Source organism: Pundamilia nyererei, unplaced genomic scaffold (genome assembly GCF_000239375.1).
Source record: "Pundamilia nyererei isolate P.nyererei 1_Seehausen unplaced genomic scaffold, PunNye1.0 scaffold00032, whole genome shotgun sequence".
NCBI classification, from domain to species: Eukaryota; Metazoa; Chordata; class Actinopteri; order Cichliformes; family Cichlidae; genus Pundamilia; species Pundamilia nyererei.
Window position 1 is genome coordinate 3,289,735 of NW_005187433.1, and position 24,765 is coordinate 3,314,499.

Consider the following 24,765-nt stretch of genomic DNA (forward strand, 5'->3'; position numbering starts at 1 on the left):
ACCCTGCTTCTCGGTCTGTTCCTTTAAATGCTCACAGCCCACGCCTCGAAAAGCGGCTTGTTCCGGCTTGCCCCTTTACATCTTTTTATCCTTGCTCACAACATTAAACTAGTGCCATCCTCATTACACCGCTCCCCTGACCCTTACGCACCAGCCTTTGAAGCCGAACCGCGGTGCAGTTAGTAAATCATATCTGGGGAGGAGCGTGCCCCTCTCTGTCCGTGCAGCTCGGTGCTGAGTCCGATGATGAGGGCCAGTTCGGGAACCATCACTGGCGGAGCAATACCACCATCTCCTCGTTTCAGCTTCGGTTTGTCAAGCAGAGGGCGTGTGGCTCGCCGTACCTGAGAGGAGCGAGCGTCTCTTGTCACGTATTCTGCGAAAGGGGGGCAGAGGATTAAAAGCGGACCAAGGCACCTGTCTCTACTGCTCTGGGATGCCGTGCCGTGTCGTGTCAGTGTCGCATTAGAAATAATGTTTCCCCTGCGCTTGTTTTGCAACTGATGAAGAATAATTTTGAAGGCATGTTCACGTGGATGGCTATGAATATGTTTATTCCGGTGTTCTGGTGTAACGCGTGAGGTAAGTGACTTATCCAGAGGTGCGCGCTACTTTCTCCCGCTGCTCAGATTTTTCTGCAGAGCTTTGACATCTTGGGGTTGTTTACATGTTTTTGTTTAGGGGTTTTTTTTTTTATTCCCCCATCGTTTGCAAATAAGAGCTTGTATCGTGGCTCATGATCTAAAAAAAAAGCAATGTCTATAATAACCATCATGCTCCTAGCGCATTAATTTCTAGAATTGAATCGGCACTGGTGTTATATTAAAAGAAGGTGGGCTGTAGTTGAAATGAAGTGACAGCACTTAAGTGAGCTGGGAATACAAACGAGGGGCTTTTCTGGAAAGAGTTGAGGCACTCAGTGGCAATATGTGAAGCGATATGAAAGTAGATGTGCTGCTGTAATGGTGGAGACTGCTTAATGTTGGCTCCAGTGCGCGGAGATCGCTTCCAAGACAATGTGAAATTTATGGAGTAACATCGCTGTTGCTGAGAGAGTGACTTCTTGAGCCGTAGCAGAGCAGTTTCCAAGTTCAGGTGTTGCATATTATTTACCGCCGCTGTCATCTTAAAGTTTAAGCATGCATGGCCGCCCTGCAGGGAAGGTTACTGTATAACCTGCTGATTTGCAACTGGAAGCAACCTTGTGTTCTAACATTATTAACCAAAGGTGCAGCAGCCCTCCCTCCACTTTGCTGCAGACACAAATCACAGGCAAAGTGAAGCAGACTATGGTGCAGTGTGTATATAATATATGCTGTATAAAACAACCAGCAGCAGCTTTGTGAGATGTATGAGTGCCCTGCCTCCCATTTAGACACTACCCCCACACACTGTGATGACAGACATAATGAATAAATAATCACACAAGCCCACATACCCCCACAGTACACTGAAAAAAACAAGTGACATGACATGGTGAAACAAGTGATATGAAATGTAATGAACTCACGAGTACCATTGTCTTATCAGGGTTATCTTGGCACTGTTATGGCTTAGAGTTGCTAAGCTTTGACAACATTTAAAACGAGCTGTGTTGTAATTCCAGTGTATTGGTGCGACTTTATGTTATGGTTTTATATCGCAGGCTCGAAGTGCATCAGCGTTCTGTGCTCCCTGTGCAGCAGATTGGATTTTCTGTGCCCTTTGAGAGTCTTGCAAACAATTACCTGGCGCCATCATTTCTCAGTGTTAAAGTCTAACTTTCCCTTCATCCTTTATCTGCTGCTGACTGTCATTTGCATTTATTGTTTCCACTTCACAGAGGTGCTGCTACCTACTCAAATAGAAAGTTTTCATTCATATAAAAACTGTCACTGTGAAATGAGGTTTTCCGATTTGCGATTTTGAAGTATCCATTAAACTTTAAAATGTAAACACTGAAAGATGTTATTAAAATGTTATTGGCAGCAGTGTCGTGCGCGTAAAGTTTCAGCCTTGTTGTGCTTCGATGTTCCCACGAGGCTTGGATGGTAAAATTATGGTAAAATTATGGCTGTGATATTTGTGAGGTTGAATTTAACAGGTCATTGGCACGTTGGCGAAAAGTGTTAAAAGTCACGAGTATTTAGAAATATTTCAGCCTTTTTTAATATAATGTGTAGACATATTTCAGAGGCATTAAATATGAATAAACTGGAGCTGTGATGTATTCATTACAAGTAAATTACGTTTCGGTGGAAAAAGTAGGGGAACCCAACAAACCCCCCACCCACCCAACTGCACTTTATTGTAAAACTCTTGAAAGCATTGATATGTTTTGAGAAAATGTCCTTGGCCTTCATGAGCAGCATTAACAAGCATGTTTTTCAATGGCAGGAGGAACCGGAGGTCCCAGAGGAAACTGTGTACGGAGAAAACATGCAAACTCCACACAAAAAAAAGGCGTTGGGTTTTGAACCTTTGACCTTGAGCGACTGTGGTGCCTTATTCAGTAGCAGTCATAAAACACACCCGCAGCATAGTGTATCAATACATAATTAGTGCTTTGTGCCTCTTCTGTGTTTTTTTCTTCTTCTCTGTTTACACAGATATTGTGATGAATCACAGGGGGGGTCTTGTCATGCTGGTATTGTATTGTGAATCCTTGATACAGGAAATGTGGATTGACAATAAAAGGGAATGTCAGGCATCCAAATACATTACGTCAGAATTTGGCTTAGAGACAGTTACAGTCTGAACGTCTTGGACTGCAAAGCCACAAGGAGGCTCTAAACTTATAGCTGTCACAGCCAATTTAAGATTGTATTGTCTAAGCACTGCATAACTGCTTAAAACATGTTTTCCTATTTCACTTTTACTATGCGATGTTGGCCTTAAAATTGTTTAGAAATACAAATATTTCCCTTTGTACGCCCCACGTTCTTTGCTTTCTTCATACACAGAAGTGTATGAAAAAGTAGTGCTGCCCCTGAAGGGTCTCTCTGCAGATACTGGGGGGGTGGAATAGAGGTAACTGTGCCACATCGCTCCGCTGGGCCTACAGAAATACTTAAGCGGGAGTCAGAGTTAAAACATCATGACCCAACACATTCAGGAATTGGTGGCGGCAACAGACGCACACGTAAGGTGTAAGGGCCGCATATCAAAATTCACCCATCCATTGTTACTACATGCCTGTTAGCTCTCACTCCAGCTATGACCTAATCCTGGTGGCTAGTGGGTGTGTTCTGCTTGGACTGAAGCCTCATTGGCTGTCTGCTGGATGATCCTTACTTCCGCTATTCCTTTCAAATGTGCTGCCATTTTCAGTAGCAGAAATTAGGTTTCAGTGTGTAGCGAAAACCTGTAACTGTAACAAGGACTTGAGCTGTGGCATGATATTTTCTAAGAGCTTCAACTGTGTTAACTCAGTCTTAGTCCAAGCATAAGTGATACCCATGTGATGAGCTAAATGTCACCCCGATGTAGAGTATTACTTCAAGTCCTGTAGAACACTCCCTAACAATCTTTGTCTGTGTGTGTGTCTCTCTGTGAGACATGCCAAAGGAAACTCCAGATGCCCCCCCCACCCGGACACACACACACACACCCAGAGGGGGCTAAGCAAGGCCTCACAGCCAGATGATAGCTCGCCAACTGTTGGCTGTAAAGACACAATGTACTTCTCATCGTCAACTGAGTAGAGTGGGTAGCTCAGCAGCACCATGCGAGGAAAGCAAAAAACTGCTTTGGCCTTGTGTGTTTTAAATTTCACCAAGCTCGCTTATATTGACCCTCTTCTTTGTTCATGCTCTTCAGAATGTCTCATTCTCAAGTGAGAACTCGAGGCGCTTCTGCCACAGGCATCCCCGAAAGAATAAAAATTAAAAAAATCATTGCTCATAGGTTAATTTCCCTTTTTTAGTGTAATCAGAAAAGGAGAGGACCTCGATGAGGAAGTTGTGGTCTGCAGTAATGCACACCCACTTCTTTCTGTCACAAGACTGGAAGTATTCATGACTGTGTGGGCTTTGTGTCTGTTTGTATGTGCATGCTCTGCCTAAATGCAGCAGTGATGCACTCATGCAAGAAATAAAAATCTTGTGTCTATTATGACTTTTTTTTTTTTGCCACTCATGTGATGTGAGGTACTCATGCTTTTTATTTTAATAGTGGTGTGATAGCGTAGGCTTGCATCGAGCAACCCGGGAAGTACTGCTGTACCTCGAGCACTCAGGCACAGTTGTAGCTGGGGCTTATTTGTGAAAAAAAAAAAGACGGGATAGCAGTTTGTCAGAACAGGAACAGGTGGCTGTCAACGTGACTACAGACAGTGAATCACGGTTAAACAGTTGCCCCCAGAGGCTACACCCCCCCTTAATCTGCAAGGACTCACAGAAAGACATTATCCGGCTCACGCGCCGTGGTAAAACTCCCCACCTTCTTGGTTTTCCAAAAAGCCCCCAGAAGCCGGTTCATCACATGAGTGTTACCTCACTCTTTAGCAGGTTGTGGGCTACAAAAGCTGTAACCGGTGTTATATTTGGGCTTCTCGCGGAAGGAAATATGACGCGCGAGGACAGAGCGGGGCTATCCACGCGGCCAAGCAGAGAGCGCTGCCGAGGCGAGTCGTGGGTCGTTCCAAAGGTGCGTATGTCTTGTTTTGCAGTAAATCTGGCAGGCTGCCATTTATGTGATTATGGCTGCATATGGATTTGCAGGACTTTTTGGGCATATTTGCTGTTTAACGCGGAGTACAGCACGTGCGTAATGCGCACAGTTCCTCTTTTTTTTGACCTCCTTCTGCTGCAAAGTTGCCATTGTTAACAGACTTGGTTTTCATAAAGCTTCCAAAAATAGTATTTAAAATAAAATTAGAAATGGTGTCTTTTTCTGGTTTTGGATAAAAGTTCTCCATTAGTTTGATACATGCAGTACCTACACATGTAAACAAAAACCGGTCCAGCCGATTAACAGCTCCCTCTAATCGTCGTCTTTTTTTCAGTTAGCGTGTGCGTGATAAAGTTATTTTATTGTATCTCTAAATCCGTTTGAGTGAGGGCACCAGCTGTTGTTATTTTAGTGAATATTGTACTTTGAGCAGATGCAACAGACTATGAATGCAACAGGCGCTCACCATTTGAAGGCAGTGTTAAACATTTTGTATAGTGGAGACGGAAGGATCATGTTGTGTTTGATTTTTTCCTTTTTGTGGTTATATTTTATGAAAGGTTTTGCGTTTGGTCAATAACCAGCTATGTATAGAAGCTTAGTCATGAGGCTTTTACACAGAATATTAGCACATTTGCATGTGTGCTTGTCAGTTGATTCTCTCTGTGTCAGCCCTGTGATTGACTGGCCACCTGTCCAGGGTGTAGCCCAACTCTACTTCCAAGACAGCTTGGCTCTGCTGACCCTGAGTTCAAAATGCAGCTGAGAAAATATATGAATGAATGGGTTTGGTCAACTGAATCATCTACTGACAAGATGTTTTTAATCATACTTTCAGATTAGTCATAACATCTCTATAATATACTAAGTATTTCATATATAAATAACATGCAATATAATACAGAAAAAACAAAAATAAAACTACAGCATTACTTTATCCCATAAACAAACATCCATTATAAATTCAAAAATAAACCTGATACTTTTCCTCCTCTCTCATGCTGTACACAGTGAGTGGCTAAGCCTGACTCTTCTAGTAAATCACAGCAGTATTTTATTAAAGCACTAATGTAATCTGGATGTTAATGTAGTAAAATAGAGTATCCCGGCATTATATCCTGCACATTGTGCCAAAGCGACTCAAATCTTGAAAGCGGCTTTTGGCTTATTTCCGATTATCTGTGCACATGATTTAAAATATATTGGAAAATGTATAATTACGTTTTGTAAAAATACAAAACAATGGATATTAAAACCAGTATTAATGATCTAGAATTGCTTTGGGTTAACTTTTCATGATACTCTGTGTGTGTTGGTGCAGTGTTGGGCTTTGAAATTGTCCTCACAATAAAAAAAACATGATTCTGGTACTATTCAGCTCTATGTGCATAGCTGTCTGTGCACAACTGTCAGTGCTTATCAGTTATGTCCACACTCATGCACACTCAAGAGAAGGTACAGTATGTTATAAAAAGCAAACCAGGAAGACTCAGCATGACTAATTTCAGTCTCACAATCATGTAAAACTTTTCTTTTGGCTTCTCTACTAATATACATTCTCAACTTTTGCACTCTCATAACAGGTTCACAAATAATGCTGTTAAATTCTCTTTCCTACTTGCTGTTGTTGTCATCGTCTGTTCCCACTTGTTGTTGCTTTTGTAATGAGATCGGTGAAATATAGACCTGGACTTGAAACTGTGTTCTCGCTGAGGAGGTGCCATTTATTGCAGTGTGTGTTTGGGGAACACACACCTACCCAGTGGCAGCTACTTCTTTTAGGAAGTTAAACGGTTTTATTGCCCTCATTGCAAATAATAAACGTATAACTTTTATGACATGTGAGGGGCTGCCTTTGTACTTTGCAAAATGCGTGGAACTCAAATACCTATCCAGTGTTCATACTTGCTGGGCTTCATGCACATCGGTCCAAATGATATTTGAGTTCAAATGAGATATATTAATTAATCCCTAAATAGCTAATTCACATCTTTACATCCTGTTCCTTACAGTCATCGTTGGCACTGGCAAGCAGGTGCTGTTGTCGGGGTCGTTGACATGCGTTCCACCTGAGCTCGGCATCGCCTGTCTCGGTGGTGTGGTGGCAGGATGCCAGTGCAGGCGGCCCAGTGGACAGAGTTCCTGTCCTGTCCCATCTGCTACAATGAGTTTGACAGCAGCGGCCACCAGCCCATCAGTCTGGGATGCTCCCACACGGTGTGTAAGACCTGCCTACACAAACTGCACCGCAAGGCCTGTCCCTTTGATCAGACGCCGATCAGCACCGACATCGACCTGCTGCCTGTCAACTGCGCCCTGCTGCAGCTGGTTGGCGCTCAGGTGAGGCAAAAAAGAGAGAACTCCTGTTTATGTGAGCGATTGTGACACTGTCACAGTGAGAAAAGCCTGAAGCTTTATGTGTTTATATATCTTCTGTGTTCATCCCTGGTATGATATCAGGTCCCAGATGTTCAACCCGTGAGTCTGAGCAGTGCAGCAGAGGTTAAACACTATGAGGTCTGCAGGATGTGTGTAGAAGAGCTGGCTCTCTACCTAAAGCCCATCAGTGGCTCAAAAGGTACTGTATGTGTGCTTTGTGTGGTACATTTGGGCAGTTGTGAAAAAGAATTAAGCTCCTTATATTCAGAGCGTGGGGACTGCAGTTGGGCTGCCTGTGTAACTTGGCATTGATGATTCTCACACTTCTCACGATGCTGGAAGCTTGTGTGCTTTTATAAGGCTGAAGGAACATTCATCTCTCTGCGGACTATATAAAAAGAAGATTTTATTACTGAAAAAGACTGATTCTTTGTTCATAGACTTCCGGTTTATGGGATTGGGGCAGTGTTCATCATTTTGCTCATAGGTGATCATATCTGGTTAAGAAGGAAAAGCAAGGGTTTGGTTGGAGGTTATTACATGCATAAGAACACTGACTGCTCAGCTGTTGTTTTTGTGTAGGAGGATAAAGTTCTTCTTAATTTGTTTTTCTTCAGCTATTATTTAATTGAGACTAAATATCTGATGACTAAAGTGAATGCTTTCATTGTTATTTGGTTTTAGAAACAGTGGGTTTAACTCCGGAGCTGTCGCTTAATACAGGTGTGGCAAACCTGAGCCCGAGTGTGCTCAGTAGGCCCATGCAGAGGAAGCTGGTGACCTTGGTGAACTGCCAGCTGGTGGAGGAGGAGGGTCGCGTGCGGGCAGTTCGGGCAGGCCGGTCTCTGGGGGAAAGGACAGTCACCGAGCTCATCCTTCAGCACCAGAACCCCCAGCAGCTCTCTGCAAACCTCTGGGCTGCAGTGAGGGCGCGGGGCTGCCAGTTTCTGGGACCCGGTAAGTGTGCATGACAGAAACATATTAGCTATATCACATAGTGCCTCTATACTCATGCCTGTGAGGCAAAGCACTTTCTAATCACAGCTAAATTCCAACCATTTGCATAATGTATATGCATCATCACTGGAGTGCTGTAAGGTATGCTAAAGATGTAAACATGTAAAACATGTTGTCTTAAAAACTATCACTTATTAAACATTTGACACTCTGAAGTATTAAATGTGGAAGCAGTGCAGTTAAAGAGTTTTCCTTAACATTAACGATTCATGCTGTTAGACTAGATTTGTGTCACCCTGTCATCTTTTATCAAGTCAGTGGACTCATTGTGTCCAGAACTGTTTAAATTGCTTCATCAAACTGCCTGCTGGTGCTGGAACCTGGTGTCCTGTGATGATTACTCATAGGGCAGATTCTGACTGGGAAAGATTTTCTCGTCATGATAACACAATGAGTTCATTTAAATCTGAGGACACCTCCAAAACCCTTTGTTTACTAGATATAGACTTGCCTTTGTTTAGTCTTCATGTAACCAGTGTTGAATATTCGAATATGTATAGCATGTGCATGCTGCCCATGTCACTGAGTGTGTTTGTGCTAAAAAGTTCTCTCTTTTCTCCCCACTTCCTCTTCATATACTGCTACTTTCATTCTGACTTCCCCCTTCATTACCACCTTTTTCCTATCCTGTCAATCTCTCAATCCTTGTACAACCCTCCAACTCGTCCTCCATCAGCTATGCAAGAAGATGCACTGAAGCTTGTCTTACTGGCTCTGGAGGACGGTTCAGCTCTGTCCAGGAAGGTGCTGGTTTTGTTTGTAGTCCAAAAGCTTGAAGCTCGATTCCCCCAGGCCTCCAAAACCAGCATAGGCCACGTCGTGCAGCTGCTCTACAGGGCTTCCTGCTTCAAGGTACAGGCAGTAGATGTATGCACACTTACAGGAATGTGTAAACATGCTGCAATGACAGGTTCTACATTTCAGTGAACTGAACAAGCAAACCACAGATCACTGAATTTGTTCTATGTCAAACGTTACAAAACCATCACCATTTGGTGCTGTCCTAAGAACCCAAGCCACGATAAATGGCCTCATTAATGGAGGGGACCTAAATAGATTGTCATGTACGACTACAGGTTTCTTTTCTGGTGAGGCGGTGCTTCAGATTAATATCCCCTTTTTGGCATTGGTTTTGTAGGTACTTTCCAGAACTTACATTCTCGTCAGTACAATGTTTTCCAAAAAAAAAAAGAGTAAAATAACAATTCGTTTAAAATTAGTCATAGTGTCTGAGAAAACTTTGCAAAACTCCCTTTCAGCTGTGGATGGATTTGAAAATGAGCACAATCCAGTGGATTACAGTGTGAATCCTCTCCACTTAAATACTGGTACTAATAATTCATAAAAGGCCACTTCTTTATTAAGAAGATGGGCTTCTTTAAATATATTTTCGTGTGTGTGCGCATCTGTGTGCGCGCGTGTGTATTTTTATGCCTGTTATCTGATGACAGACATCGCTGGCAGGGCAGAAATGCCAGCTATCTGCTTGTGATGCAACGGCAGTTTATATTTGCACCTGTTGCCCCGCCTCGCAGGACAGACAGAGACATCACAGAGATACACAGAAAGATAAACGATACAAAGATAGATAAAGGAGTAAAGACAAAACCTGATCGTGAAATTTGATTGTGTTTTTATATTTGTAAACAGCTGACAGTTGGTGTCTTATGATGATTACTCATAGGGCAGATTCTGAGAAGGGGAGAGTCCCTTTGTGTGATCTGAATTTGAGTGTTTGAGTCTGAAGACACCACATGTTGACAAAGTGACGGCTCTGTTTGATTTACGAGACTAATTGCAAACACGACACTCAGCATTTGAGGTTTCACAGATAGAAATGTATTGTAATTTAAGGACAAGGAGAGTTAACAGGAATCTAAAACAGGCACACATTTTTCCAAAGAAGTCATGCAGGTGTGCATTATAACAACATGATTTCATTGCTGGTACAAAATTACCATAGTAGCCTTAATCATTCAATTTTCTGACCCCACAAAACGTCAATGGTGTTGATAACCTAAAATTGTGCCTCAGTTTTAAGTGCACTATTTATAATATACACAAGAGTACATGAAGCTTTATTTTGAAATCGTGTTAAAGTTTGATTTTTCTTTTTTTTTTTGTCTGTCTAATCGTATTGGAGACAAAGGTCATTTGTGTCCTTGTCTCTTCTTCTCACTCCCCTGTCTCTCATCCCCTCTCTCGCTCATCCATCTTCATCATCAGGTGACAAAGCGTGATGAGGACTCCTCCCTGATGCAGCTCAAGGAGGAGTTTCGCACATATGAGGCCCTGAGGAGGGAACATGACGCGCAGATCGTCCACATCGCAATGGAAGCGGGCCTGCGAATCTCACCTGAGCAGTGGTCCTCTCTGTTGTATGGAGACCTGGTCCACAAGTCACATATGCAGTCCATCATTGACAAGGTACCATTAGGCTTCGTGTCCTCACCTCTGGTGACCATGTGCAAGGTTGTGACAGCTTGAATTTGCTTTTTAAAATTTCAAGCAGTGTTTATAACTAGAGATGGCACGATACCACTTTTTTATGTCCGATACTGATATCACAAATTTGGATATCGGCTGATACCAATATGAATCCGATATAGTGTTTTTTAATCAATAAAACTGTTTTTTTAATATCTTGCTGCTTTTTGTATAAGTTCATACTCAAGTTAAAACAAACAAACAAACACTAAAGCTAATCTGTTATACCTGTATGCAAAAAATACACTGCACCCAAAATATTTCATAGTTCAGCAATACTGATCAATCTAATAAACTTAAACCTACTCCATCCTTCCTATTCTGGTATTTTAAAGAGTAAGCAACCTAACTAATAGTGTTCTAAAACTCCCAGCAAAAAAATAAATAAATAGGGAACCACCCTCCACCTCATGATGCTTAATCGACGTAATCAACTTTAATTTGATGCAGTGTGAAAAAAATGCTCAGAAATAAATTATTTTTCAAGAATAATTAAATAGATTCAACATCTTTCTTCAACAGAATTGCAGACTGCACAGATGGTATCTTCCCAAAGGAAAATGTACTATAGCTTACTAGGGTATATTAGACTTAACAGTTACTATATACAGTAATGGACTTCTATACATTTTACATCAGATTAAAACTTTGAGTGTAAGATTCAGATAATTATTTATTAAAAGCTAGACATTTTAAATGAGAATAAGAAAGAAAAGTATGTCTTTGTGCCCCCTTTTCCCTGTTCATGCCCTATCGGCCCCCCTGCACAGTTACCAGCCATCAGCTACATAGAAAAGGATCCTGGTGTAGAAAGTAATATTAAATAAATTCTAACGAGAGCTTAACAAGCTTAAACGTGCTGCTGTTGTTCAGCCGCTGGTTTCCTCTTTCTGGGCAAAGGTGGCTCCATATATCAGTTGTTAAGCTTAACGCAGGAATGCTTTACAAACATTCAGAGATGAACTTACACATTTGCTTTACTTCTCTCTGGGATCACTTCCTCGGAGATGGAACACCGGATCGGTAGCGAGGCTACAAATACACACAGCCGCTCTATCACGTGACGCATACTGCTGCTACGTGCCACGGTTATGAGCCGAGTAACGCCATGTTGCAAGTTTTGTGAGGTGCTTTTTTGATATTTAATGGATCGATTACATTTTTTATTTCTCTCCGATATCCGATCCAGTAATTTATGTCAGTGTCGGACCGATACGTAATATCGGATCGGTCCATCTCTATTTATAACAAGCGTCTGGAGAGCGGAAGCAGAGGAATAATGCAATCATCTGTTTATTAATTCCTTGAAAAACGACCATCATCTTCTTTCATCTGCTCTAGTTGCAGTCTCCAGAGTCGTTTGCAAAGAGTGTTCAGGAGCTGACGATCGTCTTGCAGAGGACAGGAGATCCTGCCAACCTCACAAGCCTTAGACCACACCTAGAACTGCTAGCCAACATAGACCACAACCCAGGTACGTCCCTTCATTTAACACCATGGATCTCAAGCTTTTTCTCCACATGCCCCACACTCCACAGTTTGTATCATTTATTAACAAGAAAATAAGACCCAAGTCAGGTTTTTGTGAAATAAACGGTGGGACAATAGCATCAGGTTTGTTTGTTCATTTGCTTCCCTAGCATCAACCCATTGCTTATCCTCGTTCAAAATCTCTGTCTAATATCTCCACTCCCCCCATCCGCACATGTCCAAACCATCTCAGCTTTGCCTCTCTAACTCTGTTTATATTGCCCACCTTATTCAATTCTTTTTATTTTCTTTTATATATTTTTGTTTATTAGTTCACTCCATATTTCTACCCCTGGATATCCCCAGTGACTCCACCTACAGTAGCTTCAACAGGCCACTGGTGTGGACTGCCACATAGAGAACAGTATTCATCCATCAATCCATCCAATTTCTTGCACTTATCCTTATGAGGGTCGCAGGAGGGCTGAAGCCTATTCCAGCTGCTGTAGGGTGGGAGGCAGGGTAACAGTATCCATATGGTTCTAATTATTAGGGTTTCAGAAGGATTGTTGAGTGAAAAAAGTGCTGCTTACATGCCAAAAGGCAAATTGCGAGTGCAAGACAGAGGGAAAGTTATGATTCATCATGTGTGCTAAACATTTACTAATCAAAACATAATGACTAAGTGTTTGATGTCTATTTGTCTTTTACATACACCCTCAGCACTCAGAAATGTATTCTGCACTGTGCCTCTCAAATCATTAGACAATATATTATACATGCTGCATTACTGCAAGTGGCTATATTTTCTTTGGTGTCATGTGGGATATTATCCCTCTGCAGTGCTGCTGCTGTGCTACAGCCAGCAAAAAACTGGAAGCTTGTGCTTTTCAAACAAAATAGTCATGTGACCTTCAGCTGTACAATGTATTTTGTGTTAATTATCAAATCTTGACATCTTAATGCACGAAGCCAAGATCTGAATGCTGTAAATATTACTGTGACATTTCATTATGATAGTATTTAGCTTTACCATTCCTCCTTTCATATCTTCTTTAGTTATTAGACTGTGTAGGAACGTCCAAAAAGATAGAAATTACTCTCCAGATGGGGAGAGTATTAATTTGACTTAATGGTAACAGGGTCTCAGTTGTTTATTCTATATTTTCAGTGGGCTACACTACAAATTTCTTGGTTGAATTCTACTTGGGCTTTCTGTAATTTAGTTCTGTGAATAGCTCACACTTACATGTTTCGGATCATCAGACAAATTTAACAATTAGCCAAAGATAACCTAAGTAATCACAAAGGGCATTTTTAAATGATGATTTCATTTATCAGTGGAAAAAAGCTATCCAAACCTACCTGTGTGAAAAGTAATTCACCCTGCCCTGCCCTGTCGACATCTGTCATTCTGGAAAGCATCACAAATAATGTCCAAGGCTTTGGAACTTCAGTGAACCACAGCCAGAGTCATTATCCACAAACGGAGAAAACCCAGAAGACTAGTGGACCTTCTCAGGATTGGCTGGCCTACCAAAATTACAGTTCCACTGTTTTAATCCCACTATTGGGTTTAGGAAGCAACAGGTTGAGAAATATGGGTTAGGGCTAGTAATTCCACCCTTTACACAGCACAGTAGATAAAATTTTGTGGATTTCTAGTAATAAAAACCTCTGCTTAACAAACTGTATGTTGTCGTTCTGTGTGCAGATGCTTCCGCACCATCATGGGAGGAGCTCGAAAGTGTGATGCTGGCTGTAAAGCTGGTGGTTCATGGTCTAGTGGAATTCATACAGAACTTCAGCAAGAAGAGCCATGAAACTCCACAGGTACCCTGAGGCTAACAATTATAGTCGCAAAACAGATAACCAGGTATACGGTGGGATGTGCTGCAAGTTTGTAAAAGACCATTAACATAATATATGTTTTAAAGAGCTGGTAGAGCTGTTAACAGCTAACAGATTTAGTTGAGAGGACTGAACCTCGTCTTTAAAAGTATAGCCAAGCGAATAGAGACTGAAATTGCCGTGTGAGTCTCATGCACCTGGAAAAGCACTGAAATTGTTGTTGTAGGGAGATATGTTCATTATAGTAGGTTTACCTATGAGATAAACGTAGTAGTTTAATAGTTGGGTCTGTGCATTTTGCAGCCTCAGGCAAACAGCAAGTATAAGACCAGCATGTGCCGAGATCTTCGTCAGCAGGGAGGCTGTCCCCGAGGAACCAGCTGCACATTTGCGCACACACAGGATGAGTTGGAGAAGTGAGTGTGCAACTACATAACTTCCATTTTCTATGATTAAAAAAAAAATAGCACCTGATACATGTCCATTATACTGAATGCTCCTGTTGTGCATCCTTTACTCGATAGATTTAGATTGAGGAACAAGAAGAGCAGCAGTGTGGGCCGTGGGTTCCCTTTAGCGCAGGGGGGAATGAATAAAACTTTCACCATGGAGGGCAGCATTCACTCTGATGTGTCTGGAGGAGTAGGACAGGGGCTCAAAGGCAATGGAGACAGCACAGCCACCATGGCGGAGGGAGTACCCAGCCTAAATCACCCTCAGCTGATCTCCAGAGGGCTCGATGTGATGGAGGAATCTAAGCGAGCTGTGCCAAATGGAACTAGTGGGCCCAATGTGTCTGGCTCCAACAAAACCACATCTGGGTCAGCAGAACAGTAAGAGTTGTTTCCACCTGTTTGCTGATGTTTACATCTTCTGTTGTTGGTATTTAACCCTGTGATCAACGTTAATGTTGCTTTAAGCGTAGCACTGCTGTTTATATGTCTAAGAGAATAACTACAGGTGAAAACTCTAGCACCATATGAATTTCCAACTCAGTCCTAATCTTGTACTAACTCTTTCTCTGTGTGTTGTCATTCGGTTCATTAGGAAGCCTCTCTCTCCTCCCAGGACTCCAGTCAGCCACTCATCAGTGATGTCTCCCTTGACCACAGTCGGACGGTCTGATGGTGGTGCTCCTATACCCAAACATGGTCAGTTTATTCTGCGTCCATCGCATCCTTCTCAGGCGTCCGAGGTGTACTACCAGGAGCCTCACTCCACATATGACACTGCCCACTATCAGCCAGCCTGTGAGTTTGTTTTTACACGAAGTTGGATGTGCAGAAATACTTCACAGTTGTGCGATAGGCGGAAAGTGCTCATAGCTTCTGTTTTTCTTCTTTCCCTCCTACTCTCCAGCAGGTTCCTATTACCCATCAAGTCTTCATCCCCCTCACAAACCTTGTATGGCTCGGTTCCTGCGATCCTCCAACGTCCCAGAATCCTCTCTGCCACCTTCCATTGGTCCTCCATCTTCTTACCCAAATGAACCTCAAACTCCACACCCACCTTCTTCGTCTTCCTCGGGGTACCCATCACACCCGCCTAGAGATCGAATGGGACCTCACACGTTCCATGCCCACCCAGGGCACCCAATGGGCCCTGCTCATGGAGTTTACGCTCCCCTCTATGACAGCAGGAGAGTATGGAGGCCTCAGGTGAGCAATCTCGACTATCATACTACCATAAAGTGTGGTAATTCTGCGACTTTATTTGTAATGTTGATGATTACATTTGCAGCTGTACCACAGAGAGGACGCCAGGAGTAACTCACTGCCTCCAGAGGTACTGCATTCCTCTGTCTACCAACCTCCACTCAGGGAGAGGTTCAACTCTCTAGACAGCAACTACTGTTCTGGAGCTGAACATCGTGCAGGGCTACACAGGGTAGGGGAAACAACCATAGACTGTATATAAAAGACATACTTTTTGTGTTTGCATCGAAGCTTTGTTTAATCTATGAGTCTGTAGAGCGCAGTTGTCACCATGTAAACGTGAACGTTTCACCCACATTTGCGACTAAAAATAGACCTGCAATAGAAACGTCTCTCGGAGCAGGCATGTGAATAAAAAGTATGACAACAGCCTACACGGCCCCCACTTTTTAAACAGAAAGACTGATAATGCAGCAGCAGCAAAGACGATGATGTCATAATTTATACACACTCAGAGCAAAGAGGCAGAGCTGTTACCGGCACAGTGAGCTCACAGTGAGTGAAAAGAAAATGTTTTTCTAGCATCCAAAACAGCAACACTGCTACTGTAATCACCATTAAAATCTTTGCTGGGAAAAAGCTCAGATATTATGGAGGGGACTGTAGCTGTCAGAGAGGGGGTAAATAAATGATAGAACAAAGCTGTAAATACATTTCATCTCTTCAGTTAAGTGGGCATATGTAGCGTGGGGGTGTACAGGAATTGGCACACTTTTAGAGCCAGCCCCAAGTGGTCTATTGAAGAACTGCAGCTTTTGGCCCTTTATCTTCCAACATATCTTCACCATTGCCGAGGGCAACACTCACTACTAATTGGCTGGAAAAATAAGCTTTGCTCTTATCAGTAACATCTCGCTTAGACATTTAATTCAGTGGTGATATTGTAATTTCCCCCATGGCTCATTTGAAGAGCAGAAGTCTTTAAAATAAAAAAATATATATATATTTGAATTATTGATCAGTGGGCATACAGAGAGAGATAAGTGACTGAGTTATGCTGTAATTAAAAAATAGTGGTCCCTACTGAGGAAAATAATGCTAACATCCCAATATATCACATTACCTTATCAATTTTTAATTGGTGGTGGTCTGTGTTACACTGAACAGATTTATTGCTTCTTTACAGCAACATCTCCTCTCCTTCTCTTACTCTTTTTACACCCACATATCGCCTCACCTCTACCTTCCCCTTCAGTCACAGAGCTGCAGCATGGAGCTTCAACCTCCTTTATAGTCCTCCCACTTCTCACCCGAATATGTCTCTGCCTCTCCCACTCACTCGTCTCCTTCTCACATCGTCGTATAGCATTACCAGCTATACTGCTGCAGTGCTAAAGCGCACTTCACCGACAGAGCTACATTACCTGTCGTACATAACAAGACTCGTTTTGTAGGGTGTATTTGTGGAGATAAAAGTGAAAATGAGGAAATGCAGTGTAAAAAAAATCTGCAAAGAGCAAACAAACATGATCCCGTCTGGCATTATTATGCGTTACTAAAAGCCAAGAAAAGAAAATGAATCCACTAAGTGCAATGCAACTCAGTATCCCCCCCACTTGCATGTACACGTGATGAGGAAAACTAATAGAAAAAATAACCACCGTGAACATTTCTCTGACACATAAAGGACATTACATTATCTTGCATAGTTATTTACAGTTTCCACCCTGGCTGCTACCAGTTTCAGACCTAGGCCACACAAGTGCAGAAGACTGCAAAGGCTGTATCAATACTACCATTTTGGGTTCAGATATATTATTATTCATATTATTCTTATATATGCTGTAATATCTCTGTTGATGTTTCCTCCCCTGCCCATCGCTTCCCTCTTCAGGACTACGGACGTGTTGCTCTAGGCTATGAGGATCTGTTCAGAAGGAAGCAGGAACAGTGGGCTCATCATCACCATCATCACAGTGCCAACAGACCCTCCCAGTCTTCTCCCATCTTCACCATCGATTTTGGGACAGAGGTATCAAAGCAAATAAAAGAGATGCCCATTTCTCCTTATTTACACACACACACACACACACAACACTTTTAAGGGGATTTATTGCCATGACAAGTAAAACTGCCCTTCTTATTATTAAATATTTATTAACGTGCTCACTGCAGGCGGATGAAGCTACGAAGGGGTGAATTGGTTATGTGTTTTAACGGTTTTAAATTATGTTGTTTTTTAATTCCTATCCCAAAAGCTTATGCTTCAGCTGTGTCCAATGCTATTTAAGTGGGAGATAGTTGCCTAGCAACTGTGGAGGAAGATACCATAGCAATGCACAATTGTGGCGTGTGTGGGTGTGTGTGTGTGTGTGTTTGTGCGGGAGAAAGTGAGAGAGAAAAAGAGAAGGCAAGACTTCACCAAGCAGTGACTCAGGCTTTCAGCGGAGTAAAGCTTTGTTTAACAGTTTGGCAGATGTCTGTTTGTGAAAACATCCACGATTAAATCGACCACTTATTAGGTGCACAACTTTTTTAATTGTTTGCTTAACACGTTCAGTAAAATTTGAAAGACTCTGCATAACAAGAATAAGCAAATAAGACCAAGGAGACTGGCTGTCGGCACAGTGATTTTTGCAAAGTGTCAGCACTGGCAGCAAGTGCAGAAATTCAACTTAGTGAGTACATGTGGCTGCTATATTTTAAGGACGTTACTTTGCTTTTTGCATGGTCTTGGAGGAATTGAATCCCATCTAAACCCACACACAGGCTGCCAATCTGTCACAGGGATGACCAACACGCTCTCATCTCAGGGTGTCAAATACCGCCTTTCTGTCAGATTGCTGAGATATGAACAAAGTGTCCTTTGACTCACCGGCTGCAGCAATATTGTATGCTGGGAGATAACTGTTCAGTTTTAAAGAGTGACAAAGTCCATATAGGGAAGCAAAAAAGGGTGGGTGTGGTTTTCAGTTACCAATTCTTAAGCTTGGGAACAGTGTTTTCTGTTCTTTGTGTTTAGCACTTTGTTTTCATCTACACTTTAATTTTGCTCTTGGTTGTCAAGTTCAGGATCATTTGCAAATTATGCTAAAGGATACTTAATGCCTTTAAGGTGGTCCTTTAAAGGTGTCCATACGTGGTGAGTTAAGACCAGCTTCTTGTTGCTGTAACCAGGTGTCACACAGCACAGGTGCCAAAGGAAACCAGGCAAGGTGACAGTATTTAATGAACTGGGAAAGAGAATGGGCACCTTAAAAATATGTTAGCTTTTCTGCATGATTTATCAAATGCAACATATGAAATATTGAACCAGCATGCCATTCACACAGCTGAATATTTCATGGCATATTCCTGGCCGAAGATCAGCGGAGGAAAAAAAAGGTGTAGCTATTCTCCTCAGGTGCCTGAAAAATTGAAAAAAAAAATCTTAAATTAAATAAATAAATAAATGTCCTTGACCTTTGGGCAAGTAAATCTAGAGCAATGAACAGCAAGCAAAAGTCATTTCTTTACTGTTTTTCTATCTCTCTCTTTCAGCATGTGGAAAATAGTGGAGGTCAGTGTGTGGGATGCAGGTTCAGAGGTGATGAAGGCTTGGCTCACTACTCCCCTTGGTCCTGTGGTACCATCGGGCCCTGCCTCAGCTCATTTGAGCCTGAAACGCTTGCGCACACCTCATCTCACGCCTGCTCTGAGCACTCGGTAAGGCTCTTCATATATACAAAAGGATCTATTGTTTATTGCAAAACACAGAATTTTGGGCTGTGTACAAATGTGTGCGATCGCTTTAAAATGTGCACGTGTTTTCCCCATGCAGGAGTTGGACAGTAACGAAAGTAGAGGTGGTGGCGTCGGAGATAGCGGCGTCGGGAAGCGATGGCTGCATTCGCTGGATAACTACCGTCGCTTGAAAGACGAAGACCCGATCATTCCCTTTAGTGAGGGGCCCATTATCTCGAAGTGGGGGGCCATTTCCAGGGCGTCCCGCACTGGCTACCACACCACTGACCCTGTCCAAGCAACAGCCTGCCAAGGGAGCGCCAGTACCACTCCCATCAACTTCAAAGGTGAGCAGGGATAAAAAACGAAAGAAGATATCGTACGAAAAACTCAAAAGGGACCGAAAGAGAAGAGAAAAGATAAGAAATGTTTAAAAGTAGATCAGTACCTTCTTTGAAAAGAGTTAAAGCACAATCTGATGTTTTTTTCTTATATTGCTTTATTTGGTGTGATTCAGTTGTTTTTACAAATGTTTTACTTTACAACTCTTCATTCATTCATAGATTACAATGCTCACTTGGATCACAGTGACTACAGGTGGAGCTCCAGAGGATCAGACTCTTCCAGCCACTCCAGTTTCCTGGAGAGGTACAGCATTTACATTCAGACTCTGTCCTTCTAGTTTTTTTTCATTGCTGTCATGTGAAAAGGAGGTTTTCACAGGGCTACGCACACCATTACTGCCTCCATAGGAATTAAGAGGGTAAGTAGCAGCCAGATGCTGCTAATCAAATGCACACGATTAACTTATCATCACCAAGAGAGACCACTGAGATAAATGCAGAAGTTTGGTTAAATTTCGGGAGCATACCCAGCGGTGGGCATCCCATCACATTTACCCCCATCACATTGTGCAACAGTCAGAGCTAGAAATCAGACACTAGAAGCCTCAGTTAGGATTTTAAAGTTCAGGACGGAACAATTAGAAGACGACCGAGCAAGTATGGTTTGTTTGGAAGGGCTACCAGGAGAAAGCCTCTTCTTTCAAAAAGTGACATATCAGCACGGCTTAGGCTTGCAAAGTTTCATCTATACAAACCTGTCCTTGGAACAGATGAGACCAAAGTAGAGATGTTTGGCCATAATGCACTGTTCCATCTTTGAAGAAAATCAAGCACAGCATATCAGCACAGACATCTCACACTAACTCTAAAGCACGGTGGTGGAGGGTCGATGAATTAGGCTCATTTTACGAGCCCAAGGATCTGAGCATCTTGAGTTAACAATAAACTCCTGTGGATACCAACATATTGTAAAGTGAAATGTGAGGTCATATGCTGGACCACTTAAACTCAGACCTAATTGTGTCATGCAGCATTACAGTGATATCAATCACAGCAGCAACACATTGGCTATGAAGGAATCAAGGTGTCACAATAGTCCAGTCAAAGTCCAGACCTAAACCTGACTGAAATGCTCTCTGATGCTGGGCCATAGAGAGCTGTGCAAAAACAAATGCGTGCTAACCTCTATGAATTGCAGCAAATTCCTCTCGAACGATGTGAGAGACTGATAAAGTCATACAGAAGACTATTACTTCAAGTTATAGCTCCTAAAGGCCTGTGGAAATGTTATTTTTTCACATGATTGTACATGACCACACAGTAATCTTTGTTTAAAAAAAACTGATCTGTGCCGGTCTGTGCTTGCTTTAGTGAGCAGCTCTGTGCTTCAGAGCTACATGCCAGACGAACTTCAATAGGGAGCGGAGAGAAAATTGTGTCTGATCTGAAAGCTCACCGGACCGCCTTTAGCCAGGATCAGGACCGAGCCGAGAGCGAGTCAGACCCAGATCGAGACATTGAGCTCGAACTCTGTGCTCTAGACATGGAGGATTCGGACCAGCAGGAAATAAAGTCTCAGGTCAGTATGATTTTGTATATGCTGACGCTATATGTAGTTTCATGTTCTGAAGATTGATGTTGAATTTGCCCAACTCTGAACTGGGAACAGTCTCAGTAAAAAAACAAGTTGAGAAAAAAAAAGGTTTAATTATCGACCAGACCTCTTTATCCTTTGTCTTGTGTTACGATTTTGCCTCACAGGAGTCGTTAGACCTGGTCACCCCACAGTCTCAGGATGCTTCCCTTCTCCTTTCACCTCCGTGCTCCTCTACCCTCATCTCATCTCCTGCAGCAGAGCACCCACAAACAGAGTCAGAAAAGATGGATGCTCACCTGTTGAAAAAAATGGCCTTCAGGTGAATTACCATGGTAATCACTGTTCACAGGATTGCCCCGAGTCTTGAGTCATTTTTGACTTAAGTGTCTCGCTGTCTTCCTGTCTCACATCTTTGCTCTCTCCTGTTTTGCAGGAAGTCTCTGTCTCCAGGAGGGTTAGTCTCAGGAGGTCTGGGCATTGCGAAGCTCCAGATTGGACCCCCTCGACTGGGTGACACTTCTACCCGGGCTTGTCCCGAAACATCTGGGCCAGAGATGCTGCTCAATGGAAGCTAAGAGGACACAAAGTCAATCACTGACCTACAAAGAGCTACACCTGAGTTCCACATCCTGGTTGAATGGAAAACCTTTTAATTCCAGCCTTCATATATGTTGATCACATGCCTAACTGAAACTTGACAGATAATGGTCAACAGCCTGTGCTGTGCCACGCTGCAAGGTCAAGAGTTATACACATTTTACTAATTTTCCAACTTTGCTGTTTATGGCTAGGAAGGTAAATAGCCAGTTTCCCCATATAGTAGATGCTGAACTTGTCTGTGTTTGCCGTGCCAAATCTGGTCATATTTACAAGGAGGGTTGGAGAGCTCTTAAACCATCCGATCGGTCACATAGGATTGAATTCATTTGTTTCGTTTTTTTGGGGGGAGTTTTCTTGTCGTTCTGCATAAACTGTCAGATAAAGTTTATGGGTGACAATATGATAAGTGAATGTTCTTAAGTTTTACCAAGTTTACTGAGATCCTTTCTCCCAGTATAGCATTGAGGTACACGGGAAATTAAACAGAAGTCATTTGCAGCAGCAGACCCTCCAATTACTTACACCTGTCCCAAACATTGAATGCTTTGACATTAATTCGCTGTGTGTAATTTGCGTTTAGCTTGTGCCTTGGAAAACATGCATTTCCAAAAGTTTCAAAGCAGGTGCTGGTTTATGGTCAAGGCCCACATAGCTTTTTAAAGGGTAAACAGTGGGATTATTTATCCCTTTTTTTAGGCGGACAAAATTTTTTCCATGTCTTATTAGGCTATAACAAATGCCTTCTCTGAGCAGCCTTATGTTTCATATTGACATTTCATTTTACGTCTCTGAAAAGATTAAGACATAGATGTTACTTATACTGAGACCAAAAATAGAAAGGGCACGGCACCCTTCTGAGAAAATAAAAAAAGAGCAGCAGAGGTCTTTAAAAAGTGCTGATAGTGAATGAAGCCTCTGTCTTTTGAGTCATATGATCTTTTAAACATTAGTCTCTGGATTCCAGTCCTGTCATGGGATCAGAGGCACAAACATACAGACCTAAATTTTCAAAAGATCACTGATCACCTAAGGTCAGTTTTCTACTTTTTTTTTTTTTTTTTAAATGAATGACACAATACTTTTAACATAAATGTATTTTATTTAGGAACAGACTTTGTAGTTCAAGCAGCAGCTAGAGAAAATGTAATGAATTTCTCTACAAGTCAGTTTTATCTCTTTGTGCCTGTAGTGGCACTAATCAGCTACTCTTATTAAGTTAAAGAGTTTCACGCCGTCATGTGACTGCCATTCACACAAACATGCAATACAGTGGCCTTTCTCTCCTTAGCGTGGTCTAAAACGAAGCATGTGCTCTAGTCCCCCCGCTCACACACAAGCTCTGTTTGTTTACCATTTCAAAGGTGTTAACGAACACAAATGTGATCTTAAAACGGAACTGCATTTTAAAAAGTCCACCGTCTATTATTTCCGGTCCCGTCATTTTTTGTTTGTTTGTGTATGTGTGTGTGTTGTGTAAACAATATTTACCAGCTGTGCGTGATGTTTAAAGGTCAAGCCTACCCAAGAGAGGGACGCCACTTCGTGCATCTGTTCATCTATAAACCTTTGTTTTACTTTTTGAAAAGTTTTGGTTAGTTTCATTTAACTAACTTCTGTGAAGTTGTTTGTTTGGGTATTTCTGTATAGGTTTTTTGCCACTCTTTTGTTGTTAGTTGCGTGTTACATTGTGGTAGACTTGCTTTCTAATGTTTGTCTGTGTTACATTGCCGTGTGCTACTTCACCGTGGCTTTGTTTCAATATGGGTGATTTCCATACAGCCCTGCTGTGCCTCACTCCTTTTATAAATATGAGGCTTCTTGTCATGAGTGAATTTTTCTTAGTGACTTTAATAAATACAAAACATGAACCCATATATATATATATATATATACATATACATACATACATACATACATACATACATATATGGGATATAAAGTTATGAGGTTTGTTTACATCCAATTCTAAATCTTGAGGTCGAAAGCTAACTGTACCTATTTAATAAACAAACTCAGAAACATAAGCATTAACATCTTTTCTCTCATTATTTTATAAAAGTAAAAGGAGAGAGAAAGAGAGAGAAGGGAATTGGATAAATTGGTCTGAGCATTTCATTATAACTTGATGTGATACTCTTTAGAATTTAAAAAAAAAATTATTTCTTTATTTTTTGTTTTGTGTGACCGTGAAAGCCAAGGGCAGGCACAGGGATTTAGCTGCTTCCAGACAGTTCTTAAATCAGCTCAGCTACCTATACTATCACTCTGCATCTGTTTACAGCTTCACCTTTGAAGTACAACATAATAATGTCAAGTGCCATGTTGGGTACAGTACAATCAGTCTCTGAAATCCGCGCCCCGTCCCACAGCTTTTAATTTTCCTTCCCCTGTAAACTGTGCGAGGAGGGAGAGGCTCTGTCAAGTCGAGGAGTGAGATACTTCTCTTGTAGTTGTGCTTTGTTCCATTAGAGGGGGCTAGCGGACCCATGTCTGTTTTGAATTGCTCAGGGAAGTCTTAATTTGCTCAGCTACTTTGGCTTTTTCTATATCCATCACTTTGAATATTATGTGGAAGTATTTGCCTGAATTTCACTTTGCTGATAACTGACCCTTTCACCCCAACCATGAGTGGGTTAAAGTGTTAGCACTGATTATGTTATTTGCCAGTGTTTTCTTTGCCTCTCGGTATTAAGTATTGGCTTTGCTATTTGTGTTCACATGAGAAAGGGCTGGGCACTACTGTATGTAAAAACAGTATTGTGAGTATTGAAGTAATGTCAAAGTGATACTCCCTGTTTCCTATAAAGTGTCTGGAGCACTGCTGTAGTGGCTAACTGCACTGCACTGCACTGATTCTCCCATCGCACCCAGCGAGTGCCCCTTCCCACTTCCCTTCAACCCACCTCCTAAACCTTGGCCCTCCCTGCATCCTGCGTCATGCATGCGATCTAATCCCTCTTGTGATGGCGGAGGAGTAATGACAATTCTGTAG

General features: G+C 42.1%; 1 protein-coding gene across 4 annotated transcripts; it reads left to right on the forward strand.

Annotated features, from left to right (window-relative positions):
• The first annotated feature begins 64 nt into the window (after positions 1-64).
• On the forward strand, positions 65-22,543 carry rc3h2 (ring finger and CCCH-type domains 2). 4 transcript variants are annotated; one of them, XM_005729271.2, is made up of 20 exons: positions 65-582; positions 6,663-6,990; positions 7,111-7,228; positions 7,714-7,986; positions 8,723-8,898; positions 10,273-10,473; positions 11,875-12,007; positions 13,718-13,836; positions 14,158-14,270; positions 14,379-14,687; positions 14,902-15,104; positions 15,214-15,512; positions 15,595-15,741; positions 17,404-17,541; positions 19,050-19,214; positions 19,330-19,579; positions 19,796-19,880; positions 20,948-21,155; positions 21,338-21,492; positions 21,607-22,543. In XM_005729271.2, exons 2-20 carry the CDS (start codon positions 6,760-6,762, stop codon positions 21,746-21,748), a joined length of 3,465 nt encoding a protein of 1,154 aa, XP_005729328.1. In that variant the 5' UTR covers positions 65-582; positions 6,663-6,759; the 3' UTR covers positions 21,749-22,543. The 4 variants fall into 4 exon arrangements, with proteins under 4 accessions (XP_005729328.1, XP_005729329.1, XP_005729327.1 ...); XM_005729272.1 differs by lacking the exon at positions 65-582 and adding an exon at positions 4,348-4,626 and having other exon boundaries at positions 14,379-14,675; XM_005729270.2 differs by lacking the exon at positions 65-582 and adding an exon at positions 4,349-4,626.
• Positions 22,544-24,765: the final 2,222 nt, after the last annotated feature.

Excerpts from the sequence above, each read along its gene's own strand:
- rc3h2 (XM_005729271.2), top strand. The coding sequence starts at position 6,760 with ATGCCAGTGCAGGCGGCCCAGTGGACAGAGTTCCTGTCCTGTCCCATC. Across the intron at positions 14,271-14,378 it reads ACACAGGATGAGTTGGAGAA|ATTTAGATTGAGGAACAAGA; the intron begins GTGAGTGTGCAA and ends TTTACTCGATAG. Across the intron at positions 15,742-17,403 it reads ATCGTGCAGGGCTACACAGG|GACTACGGACGTGTTGCTCT; the intron begins GTAGGGGAAACA and ends TTCCCTCTTCAG.